Source organism: Rhinolophus sinicus, chromosome 16 (assembly GCF_057876585.1).
Source record: "Rhinolophus sinicus isolate RSI-liver-muscle chromosome 16, RSI-T2T, whole genome shotgun sequence".
Taxonomy (NCBI): Eukaryota; Metazoa; Chordata; class Mammalia; order Chiroptera; family Rhinolophidae; genus Rhinolophus; species Rhinolophus sinicus.
The window spans coordinates 75294699-75316713 of record NC_142516.1 but is presented as its reverse complement, the minus strand read 5'-3'; the positions used below and the strand labels follow the sequence as shown (position 1 = coordinate 75316713).

General features: G+C 41.5%; 1 protein-coding gene across 4 annotated transcripts in view; it reads left to right on the top strand.

Moving 5' to 3' along the window:
- Positions 1-2743: 2743 nt before the first annotated feature.
- The window catches only part of LOC109439571 (zinc finger protein 248-like), a 31169-nt gene continuing 11897 nt past the window's right edge, over positions 2744-22015 (top strand). Inside the window, exons 1-4 of one of the 4 annotated variants that reach the window (XM_088793543.1) lie at positions 2813-2874; positions 4795-4937; positions 6708-6992; positions 9591-9717. In XM_088793543.1, the coding sequence (XP_088649669.1) occupies positions 9684-9717 (34 nt within the window). In that variant the 5' untranslated portion in view covers positions 2813-2874; positions 4795-4937; positions 6708-6992; positions 9591-9683. Of the gene's footprint in view, positions 3061-4794; positions 4938-6707; positions 6993-9590; positions 9718-16151; positions 16488-22015 lie in introns of those variants that run through there. The other 3 variants (XM_088793541.1, XM_088793542.1, XM_088793540.1) reach the window with 3 other exon arrangements.

Genomic DNA, 22015 nt, shown 5'->3' with positions numbered 1-22015 from the left:
GCTCCTCTGAGTATGGCTTTCTTTATTGTATTTGAGGCAGTAACCTGCATGGGAGTGTTAATATTTTTGTCATATATCATTGCTAGAATTGCCATTTTTCTAGTGACTTTGATGGCTTGGGCTGTGTCCTTCCAGTGTAAACCATCCTCCAGAGAAGTTAGGTCCACTGTAGGGTATGTGGCTCACCAGGCCTCTGCGATCCAATCCCACAGTGTCAGTATCACTGCTGGGTATGCCTGAGTTATGGCCAAGAGCTGTTCATTCAACTAAGATTGCTGAGTGACAGCTGATATTTGCCACATCTCTGTTCTTGTAAGCATGATAGTGTTTGTTCCTTTATCCCAAATATGAAGGAGTCGTTCTGTGTCTGCCAAATCTTTTTGTGAGAAATCAGTCCTCATGGTTTAGAGTTCTGCTCTAGTGAATTCTCTTCCTTCCTCTAGGTATTGTGGTTTTCCCTGTCCATGGTTATAATCTATAACCTGTTTTCTAGTTATTACTGGTCTAGCCTGGTAGACTTCCTCTGGGGCCCACGGGTTGTTATAATTTAGGTTTTCTGCAGATCTGCTCAAAACTTTCCTGGCCACTGTCTTTCCTTCATTCCTGTCCTCATTGACCTGAGAGAGGCTTTAAAGCAAAATTGCAGGAATTTCCTGTGTGGCTGCCCTTGAAATTGAAGGATTCACATTTTTAGGATTTTTGAGGTCCATCTGTACATCCTCGGGGGTTTGTACAAGAAGCTGTTTCCTGACTTCTACCTTCATCTCATACCATGGTTCCTTGTTAAGCACAGTATTTGGATGTTTCCTAATACTAAGCTTCTTTTTTAGGGATTTATCTAAGCTCCAAATCCTACGGAAGACAGAGAGAGACAGAGAGAGAGAGAGAGAGGAGGTATCTAAAAGAAACAGAAAATAAGCTATAAAAGTTAGGATGCAAAAGAATATAAGCAATTATTTTTCCTAACCAAAAATTTCCATTTCACAGTTCCAGCTGTTAACAAATTCTTTCTCAAATTTTCCTCACACAGTTCAGCTCTTTCATGTATTATTTTGGCTATCCAACGTGCCATACGTTGTTACCCACTGTCAGCGAGCAGCAGATGGATTTTATGAAAAAACTTTCCTTTCTTTAGTTTTAAAAGCAGTGTGCATCTCAAAATGAGCCAGGTGGGAATCATGCCGGCTGCCTTGGGATTACCAGCTCACTCACTTAACCAACTGGGCTAATCACCCCCCAGAAGTCTTTTTGTTCTTAAAGGGACAGTACTGATTATGGCAGACTGCACTAATTTACGGCAGATGATGCCAATTTACAGCAAACTACTCTGATTTACGGCAGCGACTTGGGCGTCAGCTGTGAAGTCCCCAGGGAAGTGAAAGTTGTGACCACACTGATTTAAAGTCCAATATGCCAATGCAAACGCCAGCCACGCCAATTTAATGTTGCGAGCGCCTGTGACGGACCGTCATCACATTTTCAGTCTATTTCTGAAAATCAAGGGGACATTAATCCCTCCACAGGGCCCTACCTCCCTGCGTGGTGGTACTCGGGCGTAAGTGGGGAACAAACTCCCGGCACACAGGTTCAGATAGAGTGAGTAACACAGCTTTATTTGGGAACCAATGTCCCTCCAGAGGCCAATGCTCTGGTAAGCACACAAGGTTATACAGAATAGAATTTAATAACAAACCAAGTCCCAGAGTCAATTGAGGTGGCGAAGGTCCCTGATCCTGGAGAGATGACTGGGTCCACGACAGGTCTGAGGCGAGCTGGTCTTGCAAGGAAGGACTTCGGAGTCCCGGAGCATCGCAGGTTGCCAGTCGCAGATGACTCCGTCAGATAGTGTCTCACCCAGAGCCTGGCAGAAGGTCTTAGCCAAGTGCCCAGTCAGACTGCTCACAGAATTGCTCTGGAGTTCTGCTTTTATCCTCTTTTCCTTGGACTTGTTTACTTCTTAGGTGATAACCGGAAGTTGTTTGCCAGGAGTTTTTTACCTCTTAGCTGATAACCAGAAGTTGCTTGGTAAATATGTTTATCACTCAATTTTGTTACGCTCAGTTTCACACAAAAACATGTTTTTTACTTTACTCTTACCAGTTTCAAACATATGTGGCCATAGTCCTGTCCCCACTAGTAAACAACTTGTTATGCAAACCTCAATCCCACATATATAACACATTTTATATGCTCTATACAATATTTTGCTATACGTACCTTTATAAAGCCAGTATGTTTTCCTCTGTTATTTCCAATATTATTTTTACACTTAATAGTAACCAAGTGTGGGGGTGGTGGGTTAGCTCAGTTGGTTAGAGCAAGATGCTCACAACACTAAGGTTGCTGGTTGGGTCCTCGCTATGGATCCTGCGCCCTCCACAACTAGATTGAAACTACTTGACTTGGAGCTGATGGGTCCTGGAAAAACACATTAAAAAAAAAAAAAAAAAAGTAACACTGCACATTCAAGTTTCCCCCAACTGTAACCAAGGACTTGGCAGCTATCGCTCATTCAATCGCGTTTCTCCACGACCACGGATTGTATTTGGTGGTAAACTTTAAGTTTAACGCCTAATGTTTCTGGATTCTGAAAGAACCCAGGTAGGAGAGAAGGTCAAGTCCAACATCTTGCTATTATCTCTAAAATGGAGAAACGTGATAAATCACAGAAAGGAGTGGGAGCAGTGTTTTATGGGAAATGTAGTCTTCTATGGAACTGGTGGCCGCGCAGGACCCTGGGAACGCGTCTTCTAGGGTCTGTCGGCTCCTGTGCAGCTCTAGTCCCGCCTCCCTCCTTCCGCAAGGTCGTTGGTTACGCAGGGAGCACCTCTTGGACCCTGTTTTCCGCGCCGACTGCGAGGATTGGCATCTAAAGTGAGATGGAGGGGGTGATGGGGAATCTGGGCGACCTTGGGACAAGCATGAAGCGCCTGAGGCTTGTGTCTTTGGAGGAGGGAACAGGAAGTCCCGAGAATCCCCCAGGCGGGATCTTCAGTGTACAGCCCGCCGGGACCTGTTTTGGGGACCCCAACCCTTGGGGTTCCCGGGGCGCAGATGAGGGTGAGCTCGGTCAGGAGCAGGTGCTCCGTGCGGGTCGGGGTGCAGGGACATTGTAACCGGCCCCGCCGGGCGGGAGAAAACCCAGTTTGAGCGGCAGGAGGGGAAAGCGCGTTTATAAAGAGACAGTGAGAGCCAGAAAGCGCAGCGGGTGAGTCTGCCTGAGAGACGAGCTCTGGAGCTAAAAATACCAGGTACAGTCCAGCTCTGTCACCTGTAGGCAGGGGCGACAGAAGGAACCTGCGTCAGAGTCCCGTTTCTCATCTGAAAACAATGGCGTTCTGTGAGATTAAGTTTTCGTCTGTAAAGCAAATGTCCAAGTCAGAAAATGACAAATGCAATTATATTCAGAAGGCACTTCTTTCTATTCACTGGGTGGCTTATGTAAACCTCACAATCACTTTATGAGGTCGGTATAACCATCCGATGGCATTAGAAAAAAACCAAAAGAAACCGAGGCTCAGGTTGGTGGAGCGATATGAGCAGGTCTGCTTTAAATCTCAGGATTCATCTAAATATCACACCTATCTGAAACCATCATTACACCCTTCATAGCACTTGACAGAGTGATCTGTCCCTAAATATCCAGGGATAAAATAGAAAGTGAATGCGAATGGACTCAGCCCTGTCAAATGCATTCCAGAATTTCTGGTGTCTCATTAGAATCCTTAGGTCAGACAGAGAGAGGTTCCTAGCTCTTCCTGCACTGGCAGTTGTCTGTGGTTTAAGTCTGAAATTATATGCATTACAAGAGTTTCAGGTTTGTGGCCCTAAAGTGAATTTATTTCCTAGAGCTATGTCTGAGATGTTGGGAAACATTTCAGAACAAAGCAGCTCCTGTGATGTAGGAATCGGGGAGGCTCCAAGAACAGGAATGTTCCCTGGAAGGGAACAGCCCTGTTCTTACTCTCCTCACCAGAGCTTCAGAGCTGAGCAAAAGAACACAGGAAGCAGCACCGCCTAAATTTGCAGGGTCAGAAGTTCTTGCCCCTCTGCTGGATTTGGAGATATTGCCACATACTGTAGCCACCACACTGGTGTGACAGTGGAGGATTTGGGTCAGCTTTGAGAGAGGGTGAGCTGGGGTGGCCCAGGGGTGTGTTTCCCAAGAAAGGCCACTTTGTGGGAGAGCTTGTGAGGGTGAGGTCTGGGGTAAGAGGCAGCCAGACACCGGGTGGAAATTCTGTCCCCACTGTTGCTCAGTGGCCCCCCTGCCTATTTTCCTCACTCTTTACAGACACTGTGCTGCTCTCACACGTGCCCATGAGACATTATTGATTAATCCTGACCTCACAGAATCCCAAAAATGATGCCTCATGAAGGGTTTCCATGGTGATCTACTTATGACTCTTTGAAAGCTTTAAAGAAATTGGACCACAGAGGTTCAGTGAGTTGTCAGGAGACACATAGTTTGCGAGAGAGCCAGCAGGAAAACAAGTGCAATTCCGTTTCTCACAGGAAGTCGCCAAAACTATCTTACGGAAACTGTGACCCAATTAAAACAAAAATGAAACTTCTTGCCTTGAAGCCCTCTGTATTACTTCTACTGGGCTTTCTGTGGATTTTCTCCTTGGAGATGTAAGCAGTGTTCATAGGAAAAGAGCTCAGTGATGCAGCCTGAGTATTTTATGTTAATTTCAATTACAGAGCAATACCTTATCCTGTGTGTCCTTCAATGTAACCGAGTTGTTAATGTTAATCATTCAGAAAATTAACTAGGCTGTCGTTTAACCATAGAAAACTTCAGTCAATGAAAAGCTCTATGGTTTAGTCCACGTGACCACTTGGTACCGCCCTTGCACGCTCCTCCTTTGGCCTCCCAGCCGAACCTCCACAGTTCTCTACACTCTCCGCAGAGCAGCAGAATGAATACATCTCAGGTGAGCGCTTTGTTCATTTCCCACTTTGCATTGTGATGGATTTAGGAGGCTTATTAGGGTCCATATATTCAATTCAAAAAGAGAAATAGAAATACAGACAGTGTGGATGGAAAATATACACAGTTTCAGCATTAGCTCTGGTGTTTGATGTGCGGTTTTGGTAGGTAACCTTTGAATCATATATTCCCTCTAATTGCCAGTTTGCTGAGATTTCAGTTTAGTCATGAATGTACTTTGAATTTTATTAAGTACTTTTTGTGTGTCCATTAAAATACAGACATAACTTATTTTCTTTATAAATACTGTGAGTAACAAAAGGAATATTCTAATATTCATTGTTGATTTCTTGTATATACCCTAATTGCTGGTGAGTTGGCTGCGATCTTTCTGCTTGTACTTATAAATAAGCATCTGTCGCACATTTACGTGAGCCAATCATTTCCTTTTCCTGTGTTTCCCTCTCATTTTGGTGTTACACTTACATTAGCCTCATGAAAAGAATGTGACTCTTTTCATCTTTTTTTTTTTCCTTTGTGTAATGTTTTCTTCCCCTATATTTCGTAAAAATTGCCTGTCTTTTACAGGGGATTGTTGTGTGAATACTGTGAGTACCAAGTATGTTTGTATTTATTTGTTTGTTTGTTTGTTTGTTTGTTTGTTTATTTTTAAGATTTTTATTGGGGAAGGGGAACCAGGATTTCATTGGGGAACAGTGTGTACTTCCAGGACTTTTTTCCAGTAAAGTTGTTGTCCTTTCGATCTTAGTTGTGGAGGGTGCAGCTGAGCTCCAGGTCCAGTTGCCGTTGTTGGTTGCATGGGGCGCAGCCCACCATTCCTTGCAGGAGTGGAGGATGGAACTGGTAACCTTGTGGTTGAGAGCCTGCACTGCAATCAGCTGAGCCATCGGGGAGCTCAGGGGGCAGCTCAGCTCAAGGTGCCACGTTCAATCTTAGTTGCAGGGGGTGGAGCCCACCATCCCTGTGAGAGTCCAGGAATTGAACTGGCAGCCTTCCGCATTAGGAGCATGGAGCTCCAACCCCATGAGCAACCGGCCTGGCCCCCCCAAATATATTTATCAAAGATCATTGTTCTCTCCTATGTTTTTCTCTAGCCATGTATCTTTCAAAGAGCAGAAGTATTTAATCAATCAAGGGGATTTTCAAATTTTTTAATCTGTTTCTTTTACTAGTTACGCTTTTTTGGTCATATGTAAAAAATCTTCGTAAACCAAGGTGACAAAGATTTTCTCTCCTTTTTTGTAAGTTTTATAACTATACTCTGTGATCTTTTGCGTTAACTTTTATGATGCAAGGTATAGATCAAGATTATTTACCTTTGCTTATGCATGTTCGATATTTCAACATTTCTTGAAAAGATTACCTTCTCCACTGAACTGATTTGGGACCTGTGTTGGAAATTATTTGATTTTATGTTATTTGTGTTTCTATTATTGAGTCAGTATTCTCTTCTGTTGATGTGTGTCAATCCTTTTGCTAATACTATACTGCCTTGATTACTGTTGCTTTAAAAGAAGTCTTGAAATCACTATTGTGCATCTTCTAACCTTGTTCTGTTTTCATAATTGTATTGGATACAGTATATCCTTTACCTCTTCATAAAAGTTTTAGAATCGACCTTTCTGTCTTTAAAATGTGCTCTGATTTTGTGTGTGATTGCAGTGACTCTATATATCAATTTTAGACCTCCCTTTTATGTTCCAAAATCATGTAACCAACACTGCAGTGTATAATTCCATCTCTTTGTTGGTAGGTGTCTTGAGTGCAACTGAAGAACATCCGTCTCAACGTGAACCTCTACCCATTCCCTTGCTTTTCTTCTAATCTCAGCTTATGGCGGAGTTAGAGAAACCCAGTTGTCGTCCCTCCTGTGTGTCTCCTTTACACCTCACACAGAATATGTTACTTCTGACACTTCTGGTCACCAAATGTATGGGTTGTGTTCGCCCACCAAGGAGGTGTCTGCAACACCAGCCAGGCATCTTACAATTTAATTAATCTGACACCATCTACCTGGAGATAGCATGAGATCCCACAGGTAAAGGGCTCAGTTTTACAGCACTGCTCCCACCCCACTGCAGGTACCAACTGCAAGTCCCAGTTGTTACCTGTGCTTCTGACCAATCAGCTATACATGTGAGGTTCCCCGGAACCTCTTCTTGGGTTCGATTAATTTGATAGAGCAGCTTACAGAACTGAGGGAAAGGCATTTACTGGTTTATTAAAGGCCATGGTATAGGATACAGTGAACAGCCAGATGAAGAGATACATAGTGTGAGCTCTGAGAGGGTCCTGAGCACAGCAGCTTCTGTCCCCATAGAGTTGGGGTGCGTCCCTCTCCTGATACATGGCTGTTACGTTCACCAACCTAGAGGCTCTCCATATGCGTACTTTTGGGGCTTTTACAGAGGATTCATCATATAGGCATGATCAATTATTAACTTTATTTTCAGCCTCTCCTCTCTAGAGAAGTGGGAAGCAGGGCTGAAAATTCCAAGCTTCCGATTATGGCTTGGTCTTTCTGGTGACCAGTGCCCATCCTGGGGCCCACCCACAGTCACCTCATTAAAACAAAAGATGCTTCAGGTGCCCTTATCACCTGGGAATTTTCAAGGGTTTTAGGAGCTGTGTGACAGGAACCAGGAGCAGAGCCCCATATATCCAGATGCTCCTCTGCTTAAGATGGGGTTACATCCTGATAAACCCTTTGTAACTTGAAAATCCCATAAGTCAGAAATGGAGTTAGTACAGCTAACCTACCTAACTTCATAGCCTGGTCTCTGTTCATCATGCTCGAAACATTTACATTAGCCTCCAGTTGGGCAAAATCATCTAACACAAAGCGGATTTTGTAATAAAGTGTTGAATATCTCATATAATTAATTAGGTGTATCACTCTCACAGCATCATAATGGTAAAGAATGTGTAAGTCGAATCATTGGAAGTTGGGCATGTGTATGTACTGTGTTTCCCTGAAAATAAGACCTAGCCAGACATTAAGCTCTAATGTGTCTTTTGGAGCAAAAATTAATATGAGACCCCGTCTTACATATGAGACCTGGTTTTGTATTATAGTAAAATAAGTCTGGGTCTGATATTAATTTTTGCTCCAAAAGATGCATTAGAGCTGATTGTCCGGCTAGGTCTTATTTTCAGGGAAACAAGGTATATTTTCCCTTACCTCAGCATGGCATTAGCATTTCCCCGTTGCTCTTGCAGCTTCTCTAGGTACAGCTGTACAGAAATATAATGATCAAAATTTTGTTCCTTTGTCTTACAGAGATTCATTTCCCATTCTTCCTCCCCATTGATTTACCTTAATAAAAGTCATCACTCTCTTTTTAAAATTAAATTTATTGAAAACAAAAACAAAAACAGTTCACCCATTTCTCCTACCCCTCGTCCTTCGCCTCTGGCAATCACCCATCTATTGTACGAGCTTAGGTGTTTTTTTGTTTCTTTGTACTTGCCAGCAATATGAGGTCTGACAATTAAGTTCGTGAACTCATACTAGAAAAAGTGCTACATACCTCATTGCTGAATATCACTACAGTCACCTTTGAAGTATTCCCCTTGGGAAGCTATGCACTGATGCCAGCACCTAGTCCACCCTTCAAAGTAATTTTGGAACTCTTTTTCTGGAATGGCGAGCCGAGCTGTTGTCATATTACCCTTGATGTCCTGAATGTCATCAAAATGTCTTCCTTTCAATATTTCCTTTATCTTCCGGTAAAGAAGTCACTGGGGGCCAGATCAGGTGAATTGGGAGAGTGTTCCAATACAGTTATTGAGGCTAAACACAGTGAAGGGCTAAAAATTCTCTCACAAACTGCCATGTGAGCTTGTGCATTGTCATAATGCAACAGCCATGAGTTGGCGAAAAGTTCAGGTCATCTAACTTTTTCACGCAGCCTTTTCAGCACTTCCAAGTAGTAAACTTGGTTAACCGTTTGTCCAGTTAGTACAAATTCATACTGAATAATCCCTCTGAATTGAACAAGGGTAGCAACATTGTTACAGCAATTCCCAAACTGAATTGTCCGTTCTTGTCCTTCGTTCAAGAGATCATCTGGTACTTGTCTGACTTATTCCAGTTTGCATAATGCCGTCGAGGTCCTTAAATTGGTCTCCTCTATTTTCCTAAGTAAAACTTTCTCCGCTCTTGCAGAGCCTTGTGTCTAAAAGACCAGTCTAATGATGCCTACGACCTCCAGTGCTTACCGGTGTCTCTTTGTTGGTTCGCTGTTACCCCAGCAGAGAACTCCCAACGGGGTGTGTCTACCCAGGAGAGTGCTCAGGACAATCCACTAGGACACAGGAAAAGATGACAGGAAGCCTAGTTATAAAACTGTATCTAAAAAACATTCACTAAACTCATCATTAGTCTAGTAACTGACAGTCTGTGGTATATAATTTAGAAATAAATACAAATATATCCGGGCATGAGATTAATATTTGTTCCAATTATGTGAGTACCCTCACATTGTAAGATAATGATAGGCCATCATAGGCGTCCTTTATAAAATTTTCTTTTAAATTCTTAACAATAATTCTGATAGAAATTAGTTTGCAAAGGTATTTGCCATGTCACCGGTTTCTGAACCCTTGTGATTGAGTAAGAAATATGCTGTTACAGGCCTCAGTGTCCTTCAAAGATGTGACTGTGGAGTTCACCCAGGAGGAGTGGCAACACCTGGGCCCTGCTCAGCGGGCGCTCTACAGAGATGTGATGCTGGAGATCTACAGCCACCTCGTCTCCGTGGGTAAGCAGACCTGACCACCTGATTCCCTCTGGAATGCAATTCCGTTTTCCCTCTCTCTTTCTTAATATTGAAATTACTTTTATTGGGGTGTAATTAACATAAATTAAAAGTCAGCAGTGTTCAGTGTATAATTTGATTAGTTTGGAAGTGTCTGTAGGCGATGCCCACCACCAAATTAATGATATAAAATATTTTTGTCACCCCGAAAAGTTTCCTTGTAGCTCTTTGCAGTGATTTTTCCCCTCCCATCCCTCTCCCTGGTTCCTGTCAACCACTGATGTACTTTCTGTTGCAGTAGTTTTCCCTTCTAGAATTTTATGTACATCATAGAGTGTTTACTCTTTTTTCTTGCTTCTTTTTCCTAGCTCTTTTAATTTTATTAAATTTACTGTGGTTACATTGCTTAATAAAATGATACGCGTTTCAAGTGTACAAGTGTATAATGCATCATTGGTATATTGCACTGTGTGTTTACCACCCAAAGTTAAATCTCCTGTCACCACATATTTGACCCCCCCTTTTCCCTTTTCTAACCCACCTTTCCCTCTGGTAACCATAGTGTTGTCTATCTGTCAGTTTTTGTTTGTTTGTCCTGTTCATTTTTGCTGTCACTTTTATATCCCGCATATGACTGAAATCACATGGTTCTCGACTTTTTTCATACAGCTTACTTCGCTTAGCATGATAATCTCAATATTCATCCATGTTCACATATGGCAGTATTTCGTCTTTTGTCATGGCCGAGTAATCCATTGTATATAGGTACTACCTCTTCTTTATCCAGTCTTCTACTGACGAACACTTTGGTTGTTTCTGTGTCTTGGCCACTATGAATAATGCTGCAATGAACTTAAGGGTACATATATCTTTACAGATGAGTGTTTTCAGATTTTTTTGGGTAGATACTCAGAGGAGAGATTCCTGGGTCACATTGTAATTGTACTCTTAATTTTTTGAGGTACCTCCGTACTGTTTTCCATAGTGGCTGTACCAATTTATTTCCACCAGCACTGTATGATGGTTCTCCCCACCGCCAACACACACACAAGGTCTCCAACACTTTTTATCATTTGACTTGTTGATAATAGCCATTCTCAGAGGTGTGAATTGTTAGCTCATTGTGGTTTTCATTTGCATTTCCCTATTAGCTAGTGAAGTTGAGCTCTATTCATGTATCTGTTGGTTGTTTGTATGTCTTCTTGACAGGAGTGTCTGTTCGGGTCCTTTGCCTATATTTCTTTCAATTATTTGTTTTATTTGTTTGTCATTGAGTTCTTTGAGTTCTTTATATATTTTGGGTATTGGCCCCTTATTAGAGGTGTTATTTGTATATATCTTCTCCCATTTGGTTGATTGCCTGTTTGTTTTGTTGATGGTTTTCCTTTGCTCTGCAGAAGCTTTTTAGTTTGCTATAGTTCCATTCATTTATTTTTTCTTTTACTTCCCTTGCCTTTGAGTGAAATTCATAAAACCCTCTGTAAGCCCAAGATCCGTAAGTATAGTACCCGTGTATTTGTCTATGTTCTTTTTTGTTTCTGGTGTTACATTTAGGTCTTTGATCCATTTTGAGTGAATCTTGGTATATGGCAACAAATAGCAATCTATTTTAATTCTTTTGCATGTGGCTTTCCAGTTCTCCCAGTACCATTTATTGAAATGGCTTTCTTTATTCCTTTGTGTATTTTTGGCTCCTTTGTTGAAAATTATTTGCCCATATATATGTTAGTTTATTTCTGGACTGCCATTTCTGTTCCATTGGTATGTGTGTCTGTTTTTCTACCAATACATGCTGTTTTGATTATTGTCTCTTTGTAATATAATTTGAAGTCGGGGTGTGATCTGTGTGGCTTTTTTCTTTTTTCTCAGGATTGCATTGGCTAATCAGTGTCTTTGTTGATTTCATACAAATCTGATGATTTTTTCATTGTATTTTTTAAAAAAATGCCTTTGGGATTTTGGTGGAGATTACATTAAATTCGTATATTGCTTCGGGTAATACGGCCATTTTACTTCTGTTGATTTTTCCAATTCATGAACACAGAATTTCTTCCCATTTCTTTGCTTCACTTAGCTTTTGAGATTCATGCATGCTTTTGTGTATCTCACCATTCTTTTTATTCCCAGGTAGTGTTTCTTTGAATGCGTATACCATAATTTGTCATCCTAATACCAGTTGATAGACACGTAGGGTTATCCTTATTTATGCTGCTAGGAATAGAGCTGCAGTGTCCATTTAAGTACAAGTTTGGACATTTGTTTTCATTTCTCTTGTGTAAATATTCCGAAGTATGGTATTGTTGTTCTTATGGTCACTTTATAGGAACCTGCCCAATGTTTCCAAGTGCCTGTGCCAGTGTGCATGCCCGTTAGCGGTGTCTAATAGTTATGGTTGCTCTACATCCTCACCAACATGTGGGATTGGAGGTCACTATGGATTTTTGGTTTTGTTTCTAATAAACAAACGTTGATTTCTCACAGTTGTGGAGGCTGGAAGTCCAGCATCATGGCCCCAGTATACTCCATGTGTGTTGGAGGTCCACTTCTGATTAATGGTGGGCCTCCCCACCGTTAATCGTTAGAACTTTTTCGTCTTCCCAACTAAAGCTACCCATTGCACACTAACTCCCCATTTTTTTCCTCCCCCTCTATGAACTACTGTTCTTCTTTCTGTCTGTGAATTTGACTACTCTAGGTACATATAAGTGGATTCATTCAGTATTTATTTCAAGTGCCTTATTTTACTTATCGTAACGTCTTTAAGATTTCTATATCGAATAAGAGTGGTGAGAATAGACACTGTTGTCTCTGCCTTGTCACTCTTAGAGGGAAAGATGAAGTCACCATTCTTATTTTAAAATTTTTCCATTAGGGTTGACATTCAATATTGTTTTATATTAGTTTCTAGTATACCACATAGTGGTTAGACATTTATGTAATTTAGGAAGTAATCCCCCTGCCTAGTACCACCTGGTACTATACATAGTTCTTACTGTATTGTTTAATATAAATGCTATACTTTACATCCCCATGCCTAGTTTGTAACTACCGGTTTGTATTTCTTTATCCCTTCCCCTTTTTTACCCTGGCCTTAATCCCCCTCCCATCTCTCACCCACATAGATCTAGTACCCATCTGACAACCATACTTAGTTATTACAATATTATTGTCTGTACTCTTTATCCTGTATCCTACATCCCGATGACTACTGTGTAACAACCAATTTGTACTTGTTAATCCCTTCCCCTTTTCACCCACTCCCAAGCCCTTCCTTCTGGGAACCATTGACATATCCTCTGTATCTATGAGTTTGTTTCTCTTACCTTTGTTTATTTTGATCTTTAGATTCCACTCGTAAGTGAAATCATGTCACACTTGTCTTTCGCTCTCTGACATATAACACTCAGCACAGTACCATCTAGATCCATCCATGTTTTCGCAGGTGAGAAGATTTTCTTCTTTTTTATAGCTAAATATTATTCCATTGCTTAGGCTGTGTTTCCCCAAAAATAAGACCTAATTGTAAAAGAAGCCCTAATGTGGTCTTTGGAGCAAAAATTAATATAATATCCTGTCTTATTTTCAGGGAAATACGGTATTAGGTAGGGCTGCTGTGTCTCCTGTTTTTACCATATTTCCCTCAAACTAAGACCGGATTTTATATTTATTTTTGCTCAGAAAGACGCATTACGGCCACTTTTCCGGTTAGGTCTTATTTTCGGGGAAACACGGTATACCCGTTTTTCTTTATGCATTCATGCATTCAGAGACACCCAGGTGGCCTTCTTAGCTTGGCTTATGTAAATAATACAACAGTGAACATATGGATGAGCATGTCCCCTCGAAATAGCATTTGGGTTTATTTGCATAAATGCAGAAGTGGGATTACTAGGTCCTTCTTTGTCTCCTGTTATAGTCTTTGTTTTAAAATCTATTTTGTGTGAGTATTGATACCCCACTTTTTGTTTGTTTGTTTCCATTTCCATGAAATATCTTTTTCCATTTCTTTCAGTCTATGTGTGTCTTTCGATCTGAAGTGCGTCTCTTGTAGGCAGCGTATGTAGGGTTTTTTTTCCTCTTATCTATTCAACCCCCCCCCCCCCCAATTTTTTGATTGGAGCATTTAGTCCATTTACATTGAAAGTAATTCTTGGTATGTATGTAGTTATTGCCATTTTACTATGCATGCTTTTGATTTTATTTTTTGTCTTAAAGTCCCGCTAAGCTTCTTTGTAATACTGGTTTGGTGGTGATGAAATCCTTTAGCTTATTTTTGTCTGGGAAGCTCTTTATCTGTCCTTTGATTCTAAATGATGTCTTCCCTGGGTAAATAATCTTGGTTGTGGTTCCTTGATTTTCATCACTTTGAATATTTTCTTCCAATCTGTTCTTGCCTGCAATGTTTCTGTGGAGAAATCAGCTGACAGTCTTATGGGGATTCCCTTGATATAACTCACTGCTATTCTCTTGTTGCTTTTAAGATTCTCTCTCTGTCTTTAACTTTTGGCATGTTAATTATGATGTGTCTTGTAGTTAGCCTCTTTGGGTTCATCTTGTTTGGGACTCTCTGTGCTTCCTGATTTGCATATCTATTTCCTTTAGCAGGTTAGAGTAGTTTTCATAATTATTTTTTCAAGTAGGTTTTCAATTCCTTTCTCTCTTCTCCTTCTGGTACCTCTATAATGTAAATGTTGCTCTGCCTGATGTTGTCCATGACGACCCTTAAACTCGCCTCAATTTTTTGGATTCTTTTTTCTTTTTGCTCTTCTGATTGAGAACAGAAACTTATGTTCTACTTCACTGCCTCAATCCTCTGCTTTATCTAATCTGGTGATTCCCTTTAATGTATTCTTCATTTCTCTTATTGTATTCTTTATTTTTGACTGGTTCTTTTTCATGTTTTGTGTTTCCAGTTTTATGTTTCTTATCTCATTGTGGAAGTTCTCCCTGAGGTAATTGAGTATTCTTATAAGCATTGTTTGGAACTCTGCGTCTGGTAGATTGGTAGTCTTTATTTTGTTCTTTTTCTGGAACTTTGTTCTGTTCTTCTATGTGGGACTTAGTTGTTTGTCTCCACATTTTGACTGCCTGTCTGTTTGTTTCTATGTACTAGGTAGGGCTGCTATATCTCTGGGTCTTAGTAGAGTAGCCTTATGTAGTAGGTGTGCATTGGGGCTCAGTGCACAGTTTTCTGGTCACTTGAGCCATGCACTCTGGGTGTGTCCCTTGTGTGGGTTGTGTGTACCCTCCTCTTATAGTTGAGACTAGGTTGCTATTTGCACCTTGGTAAGAGGGACTGACCCTCGAGCTCTTTGGTTTGAGAATTACAGTGGAGCAGTTGTGGTGCAGGGGTTGTCCCTACAGAATAGGATCTGCCTCAGCAGGGGTTTGGTATCTGCCTAATCCACCCATTGGGTGTGTTGTTCTTCGTGGCTTCTTGGTGATGCTTCAGCTCGTTTCAAAGCTGGCCACTGGGCGTGCCACCCCAGGACTGTGGTCACACAGCAGCCTAGCCGTTTGTCCCCTCCAATCTTTCCTTAGGGAAAGAAAACTTTACGCGACTGTCCCTCTTTGTGGTTGAGTTCATTTATCCTAAGTCTCTCTATTTGGTCCTTGTAAGCTGGGTCTGCAGTCAAAGACGAGTAATGATTCCTCATGGAAGGAATGACTTAAGCCAGACGGGACTCCATTGGGACCCCCATGAGTTAACATAATAAAAGTCAGGAGGTAGCCATACCCTTCCTCCTCACCATTATGGGAAGCTGCTAATGCATGCCCCAATTGTCCTGCACTCTGCTATGCAAAGGACTTCTTAGAGTGATAAGATATCACTCTTCCTGCTTAGCTCATGGGATAGGTTTTACCTTGTGAGACTTGCTCCCTCAGGGGGTTGAACACACCCGCCTTAGTCGCCTGGGGACAATGAGCATCGGTTGCTTTGGGACAAATATCTGGGAATTGGAAGAATTTTTATGGTGTGTGAGAATTTCGCGGACCCTGCCTTTAATCTTGTGATGCTTATTGTAAGAAATCAATAAATACCCACGACGACCCAATTCGGGGCTCCAGTCCTTTGAGGCTGCGAGTCCCTCGGTCCTCTGTGATTTAACTGTATTTGAGTCTCTGTCTCTTTATGATAGTTTAACCCTCGCCACCTCCCTCGCCTTCCCACGGCTTGTGTTGTGCAGGTCGCAACACAGGACCACCTTGGAGGAGACCCACTGTGGTCAAGTTCAGCCACAGCACATGCCACACCTGAGGCCACACCTGGAAGGAGTGATGAAGTTATCCGCAGATGGCTGCTGCCCATACTGTGCTTGGGAATGCTCAAGAGGCCAAGCTGCGAACCAAGGACGGCTGCATCTTGTGCCGGCGGCCTTCAGCCTCATCACCTAAACGTACAGGATACGCTCAAGTCTTACGCTGCTTGTGTAGGTTCCCCAAACCTTTGAGAGACCCTAGGAAAGTCTGCGCCATGAGCTAAGGCAGACGGTTTCTATGAAAAAGCCACTGGAAATGACTTGGATGTGTCTGAAAGTTGGGTGGGGCTGGTTCTCGAGTTACCAGAGCATGGCGAACAAAGGGTACTAGCCAGCTGTATAGAGACTCAGATATGGGAAGGGGTGGACTCAGCAACGAAACAGTGGCTTCTGCCAGTTCCTCCGTCCAGGAAAAAGCTGCCTCTCCAGCCCCCGTCCCAGGGCATACAACTGTCCCTGCCGCCTTTCCAGCTGCTGCCCCAGCACGGGAGCTCAGGGCCAGTGATTCTGTCTGTAAGTGATTCCTAGAGGGCTCTTGAAGACGGGCCGCTGGGACTCTAGTTGCCCTCTACCTCACCCAGTCACAGTCTTCTGGTTTTCACAACCAGAAATTATGGGGACTTTTCTCCCCGACACTGGACCCCTGGGATGGGATGGGACTGGGACCTCCAGGAGCCGAGATACCCCTCCCAATTTTTAATGGTCACATGCGGGTGTGGGACCAGCCTGTTGTGCATCTCTGCCCCTCCTACCAGCCTCAAGGTGACTTTTTCTGCATGTCCTTAGTTGTAGAGCTTCAGTTCAGCAAGATTTTAGGTGATTCTCAGTGATGCTTTTTTCATAGTTTAGTTGTAATTTTGATGTGGTCACGAGGGAAGGCAAGCCCGCCTATGCCTATTACTCCATCTTGACCAGAACCTATATGTTTTTTGTAAATGTTCTTTATCATGGTGAGGAATTTCAGTGGTCCTAGTGTTTTTAGATAATTTTATCGTGAATGGAGTTTATCGTCTTTCTTTCTGCTTATTTGGATTTCATTTTGCTCTTTTTTAATTTCCTGAGATGGAATCTCTGTGATTGACTTGAGAGTTTTCCTGTTTTTGTTTCCTTTTTTTTTTTTTAAAGATTTTATTGGGGAAGGGGAACAGGACTTTATTGTGGAACAGTGTGTACTTCCAGGAATTTTTTTTTTCCCCAAGTCAAATTGTTGTCATTTCAATCTTAATTGTGGAGAGTATCATTCAATTTCAAGTTGTTGTCCTTTCAGTCTTAGTTGCAGGGGGCACAGCCCACCATCCCTTGTGGGAGTCAATCCAGAAACCTTGTGGTTGAGAGGACGTGTTCCAACCAACTGAGCCATCTGGAAGCTCAGCAGCAGCTCAGCTCAAGGTGCCGTGTTCAATCTTAGTTGTTGCAGGGGGTGGAGCCCACCATCCCTTGTGTGAGTCAAGGAATTGAACTGGCAACCTTGTGCTTGAGAGGACGCATTCCAACCAACTTAGCCTTCCAGGAGCTCAGCGGCAGCTCAGCTCAAGGTGCCGTGTTCAATCTTAGTTGCAGGGGGCGGAGCCCACCATCCCTTGCAGGACTCGAGGAGTTGAACAGGCAACCTTGTGGTTGAGAGCCCAGTGGCCCATGTGGGAATCGAACTGGCAGCCTTCGGAGTTAGGAGCACGGAGCTCCAACCACCTGAGCCACCGAGCCGGCCCCCTGTTTTCTAATATAAGGATTTAGTGGTATAAATTTTTATTTCAGCATTGTTTTAGAAGCCTCCTACATATTTTCATTTCATTTTATTCAGTGTATTTTTTTTTCGTGAGACTTCCTCTTTGAAAGGTTATTTAGAAATGTGTTGTTTAATTTCCAAGTATTTGGAGATTTTTCTGTAACTTTCTGTAGATGATTGTCAGTTTGATTTTATTCTGGCCAGAGAACACACTCTATTTCATTTCTATTACACTTTTTTTTTTTTTTTTTTAATGGCCTAGGATATTGCCTATTAGGGTACATATTCTATAGAGTTTTGAAAAGTATGTGTATTCTGCTGTTACTGTGTGGAGTTTTCCATAAATATCTGTGGCAGCATGTTGGTTGATGGTTTTATTAAGTTGTGTATCTCTTTTTTTCTGTGTAGTTCTATCAGTGAGAAGGGGATGTTGAAGGGTCTGATTATAATTATGAATTTATCTATTTCTCTTTTTAGTTCTCAGTTTTTGCTTCATATGTTTAGAAGCTCTGTTGTTGTGATGTACATATTTCTTACTGTTATGTGATTTTCGTGGAGTATTCGTTTAATCATTTTGTACTGTCTTTCTCTGTCTCTCTTAATATTCTTTTCTGTGCAGTCTCCTTTATCTGATACCGTGTTTCCCTGAAAGTAAGACCAGCCAGACATTCAGCTCTAATGCGTCTTTTGGAGCAAAAATTAAAATAAGACCTGGTCTTAATTTAATATAAGACTGGGTCTCATATAATACAACGTAATGTAATATATACAATATAATATAATATAATACCGGGTCTTATATTAATTTTTACTCCAAAAGATGCATTAGAACTGATTGTCCGGGTAGGTTTTATTTTTGGGGAAACACAGTAGTAATATAAGACCCTCACCTTTTTTTTTTTTAATGTTTACATGGTATATCTTTTTTTGATCTATTACTTTTAAACATTCCTACATTGTTACTTTTAAATGAGTTTCTTGAGACAGTATATAGTCAGAATTGTTTTTACATCCATCTGATTGTCTGTGTTTTCAAAGTTGTCTTTAGATAACTTGCATTTGATGTAATTATTGATATATTAGGGCTTAAGTCTGCTGTTTATTATTTTCTTCTGTCTCTTTTTTTTTTTTCGTTCCTGTGGGCCCCTTGAAAGTATTTTAGAGTTCCATTTTGATCTGCCTGTAGTGTTTTTGAGGTGTTTCTTGTATGTATAGTTCTTTGTGGTGGTTTCCCTAGGAATTCTATTTTATATAAATCATCAGAGGATGCTAGTGTTCACATTTTATTAGTTTGAGTGAAGTGTACCTCCTTTTACCTTCCCTCATTTATAATATAACTTGCTGAAATGTTTTCTGTGTACATACTAAGAACTATATCAGACAGTTATAATGTTGCTTCCACCATGAAAGTTTAGAACACAGAAGGAATACCTATTGCATTGATAGTAGTCCTCTGTCGTGTCCAGCGCAACAAGAATTGTGGGGAGTGAGGAGGGCAGCGCAGGGTTAAGAAATACAGCAGCCAAGAATAGTGTGCAAGCCGGGCCAAGGGACTCCAGCCTCAAGGGCTGAGCACCGAATCAGGCCACCACATAGCTTTTGTTAGTTAGGTGAAGTAAAGGATATAAAGCTTGTCAATCTCAAGATCTGTGAATCCATACATTATAATAGGAAACTGATTCAAACCAATCACCCTTGCCTGGAGGCAGCGGAAGTGTAAGTCTCAGGATGTGTGTACTTCCTGAAGGGACAAAACCTTTACGCATATGGAAAGCACATCATTGAATCACTTCCCCTGCAGGTTTTGGGAAGGAATGCAGCCACAGAGACAGAGGCTCTCCTTAGCTGGGGGAAGGTGGGGGGCTGTGCCCACCTCTGTCAACCCCAAGAGTTCCCCAGATGGTCCCCACGTGGCTGTGTCTGGCTTGGGTGGCCCCCCCATGGGGAATGTTACCTGTAATTGACTAGCCAGCCATCTTTCTGGGGCGAAACAGGGAGACATAAGGTGTAAGCCCAAAGGTGAAGCAAAGTCCCTGAAAGGATCCGTGTCAGACTCTCCTTTCTTTAGAGGCAGGTACGAGGAGACAGACGGGTAAGCTGCTGCGTGGCAACAGTCATCCCTCATCCATGGTTTTGCTTTCCATGGTTTCAGTTACCCGGGGTCAACCGAGGTTCTAAAATCATGCATACAAAAATTGCAGAAATAAACAATTACAACAATAAGTTTTAACTTGTGTATTATTCTGAGTAGCATGATGAAATCTTGGCCTGTTCCACGTGGGACATAAGCCATCCTTTGTGCAGTGTCTCCATGCTGTATATGCTACCGTTAGTCACTGAGTAGCCATCTCGGTTATGAGATCAACTGTCAGGGTATTGAAGTGCTTATGTGCAAGTAACCATTATTTCACTTCGTAATAGCCCCAAAGCCCAATCCTCGCAATTCAGATATGTCAAGAGAAGCTGTAAATTACTTCCTTTAAATCAAAGGTAAACATTTTGACTTAAAGAAAAAAAAGTCATATGCTGAAGTTGCTGTGATCTGCAATAAGAAAATCTGTCTGATTGTGGAGGAGGAAAAAGTAATTTGTGCTAGTTTACCTGGAGCAGGAGACCACATTCACATAACTTTAATTACAGTATATTGTTGTAATCGTTCTATTTCATTGTTAGTTATTGTTGTTAATCTATTACTGTGCCTAATTTACAAATTAAACTTTATCATGCTTATGTATGTATGTGAAGAAACATAGTATATATAGAGTTCGGTACTGTCTGCAGTTCAGGCACCCACTGGGGGTTCCTGGAATGTATCTCCCGCAGATAAGAGAGGACTGCTATGTCTATATTTTTATTTATCTCGTCTCTTGTTTTTTCTTTTTCTAGATAGTTTAAGATCCCTTAACATTTACAATCTATAAAAGAATTTTTGTAGCCATTCTTTTAGGGTAGTCCCACTGGTGAGAAATTGCCTAAATTTTGCTTCATCTGAGAATGTCTTGATATACAAAATATCCTGAGGATATTTTCACTGCAAATCCAATTAGGGGTGAACAGTTTTTAGCACTTGAATATTGTGCCACTTTCATATACGCTCCGTGGTTTCTCGTGAGATGTGACAGTTGTCCCAGTTATTATTCCACTGTAGTTAAGATTGCTATTGTTTTGCTGCTTTCACAATTGTTTCCTTAGTTTTTAGATGTGTGACTATTTTGTTTCTTGGTATGAATTTATTTGAGCTTATTCCGTTTGAGGTTTCCATAGTAAATAGTCCATCTACATTTTTGATGTCTAGCTCTGACAGCTGACAAACTTCATGTCCTCCACTCTCTCTGCTCCACATCTGGACAAGATAATCATAAAGTCAGCCCGTTCTGTGCTTGGCATGAATGAGGCTGTTTAAACCACACAAATCCTGGCTTCTTATAACGTGTTAGTTATACATAGCAACTCTCACTCTGGCTCCATTCTCTGATGCCACAATAAAATCCAGGACCACTTGCTCCTTCCTTGAAATTATATTCAGACTGTGTTGCGTGCCTACCCGGCTCTCTCCTGAAAGCCCCAATATGTGAATAATGAAGTTTTTCGTATCCTCTGAATCACTAAGAAAACACCCAAAACCGGGACAGATAAACAGAGAGGAAACAGAAACAAAAGATTGAAACAGATGTCTCCAAATAAAAAAAGGAAAAAAAATGGTAGACGGGGAGGTAGTGTCAGTAGAGGCAATGGCAATCACTTGCAATGGCAGAGGAGACAGCGCCTCCCTTCTGAAAACTGACAGGACACCAACGGTACATTTTGTGCCTGAATCCAGGTCACGGATGCGCGTGGGCCTTCTCTTTAGCAGCAGCTGGACGTGTTTGCCATCCTGGCATGACATTTATGAAGCTCAATAAATCAAAATGGCCAAGCTCTGATGTTTGGAAAATACAAGCAGTCCCTGTGTGTTCCAGGTCTCCGTTGATTTTCTCCTTTGTGGTTTCTCATGAGTAATCTTTGAGGACCCATTTCCCTTCCAATCTGGAAACAAAAACTTCCTACTTCTGTGTGTGCTTTGGCGATTTTTCATTCTACGTTTTTCTCGTAATTCCCCACCCCTGGGTAGTATCACCACTTGTGTCCACTAATTTCTAACCATACAAAGATTGAAGGGACCTTTTGTAGATCTCCATCGCTCTTTCTCACTGTAGCTGTAAACATGGAGGTTTATTAGAATTTAATGTTATTTGAGCTTGGGATTTCAGGTTTTAAGGAGATCTTTTTGTGCATCTGAAAATATTTTTGTTTTTCACCTTCCAAAGAAGGAGTC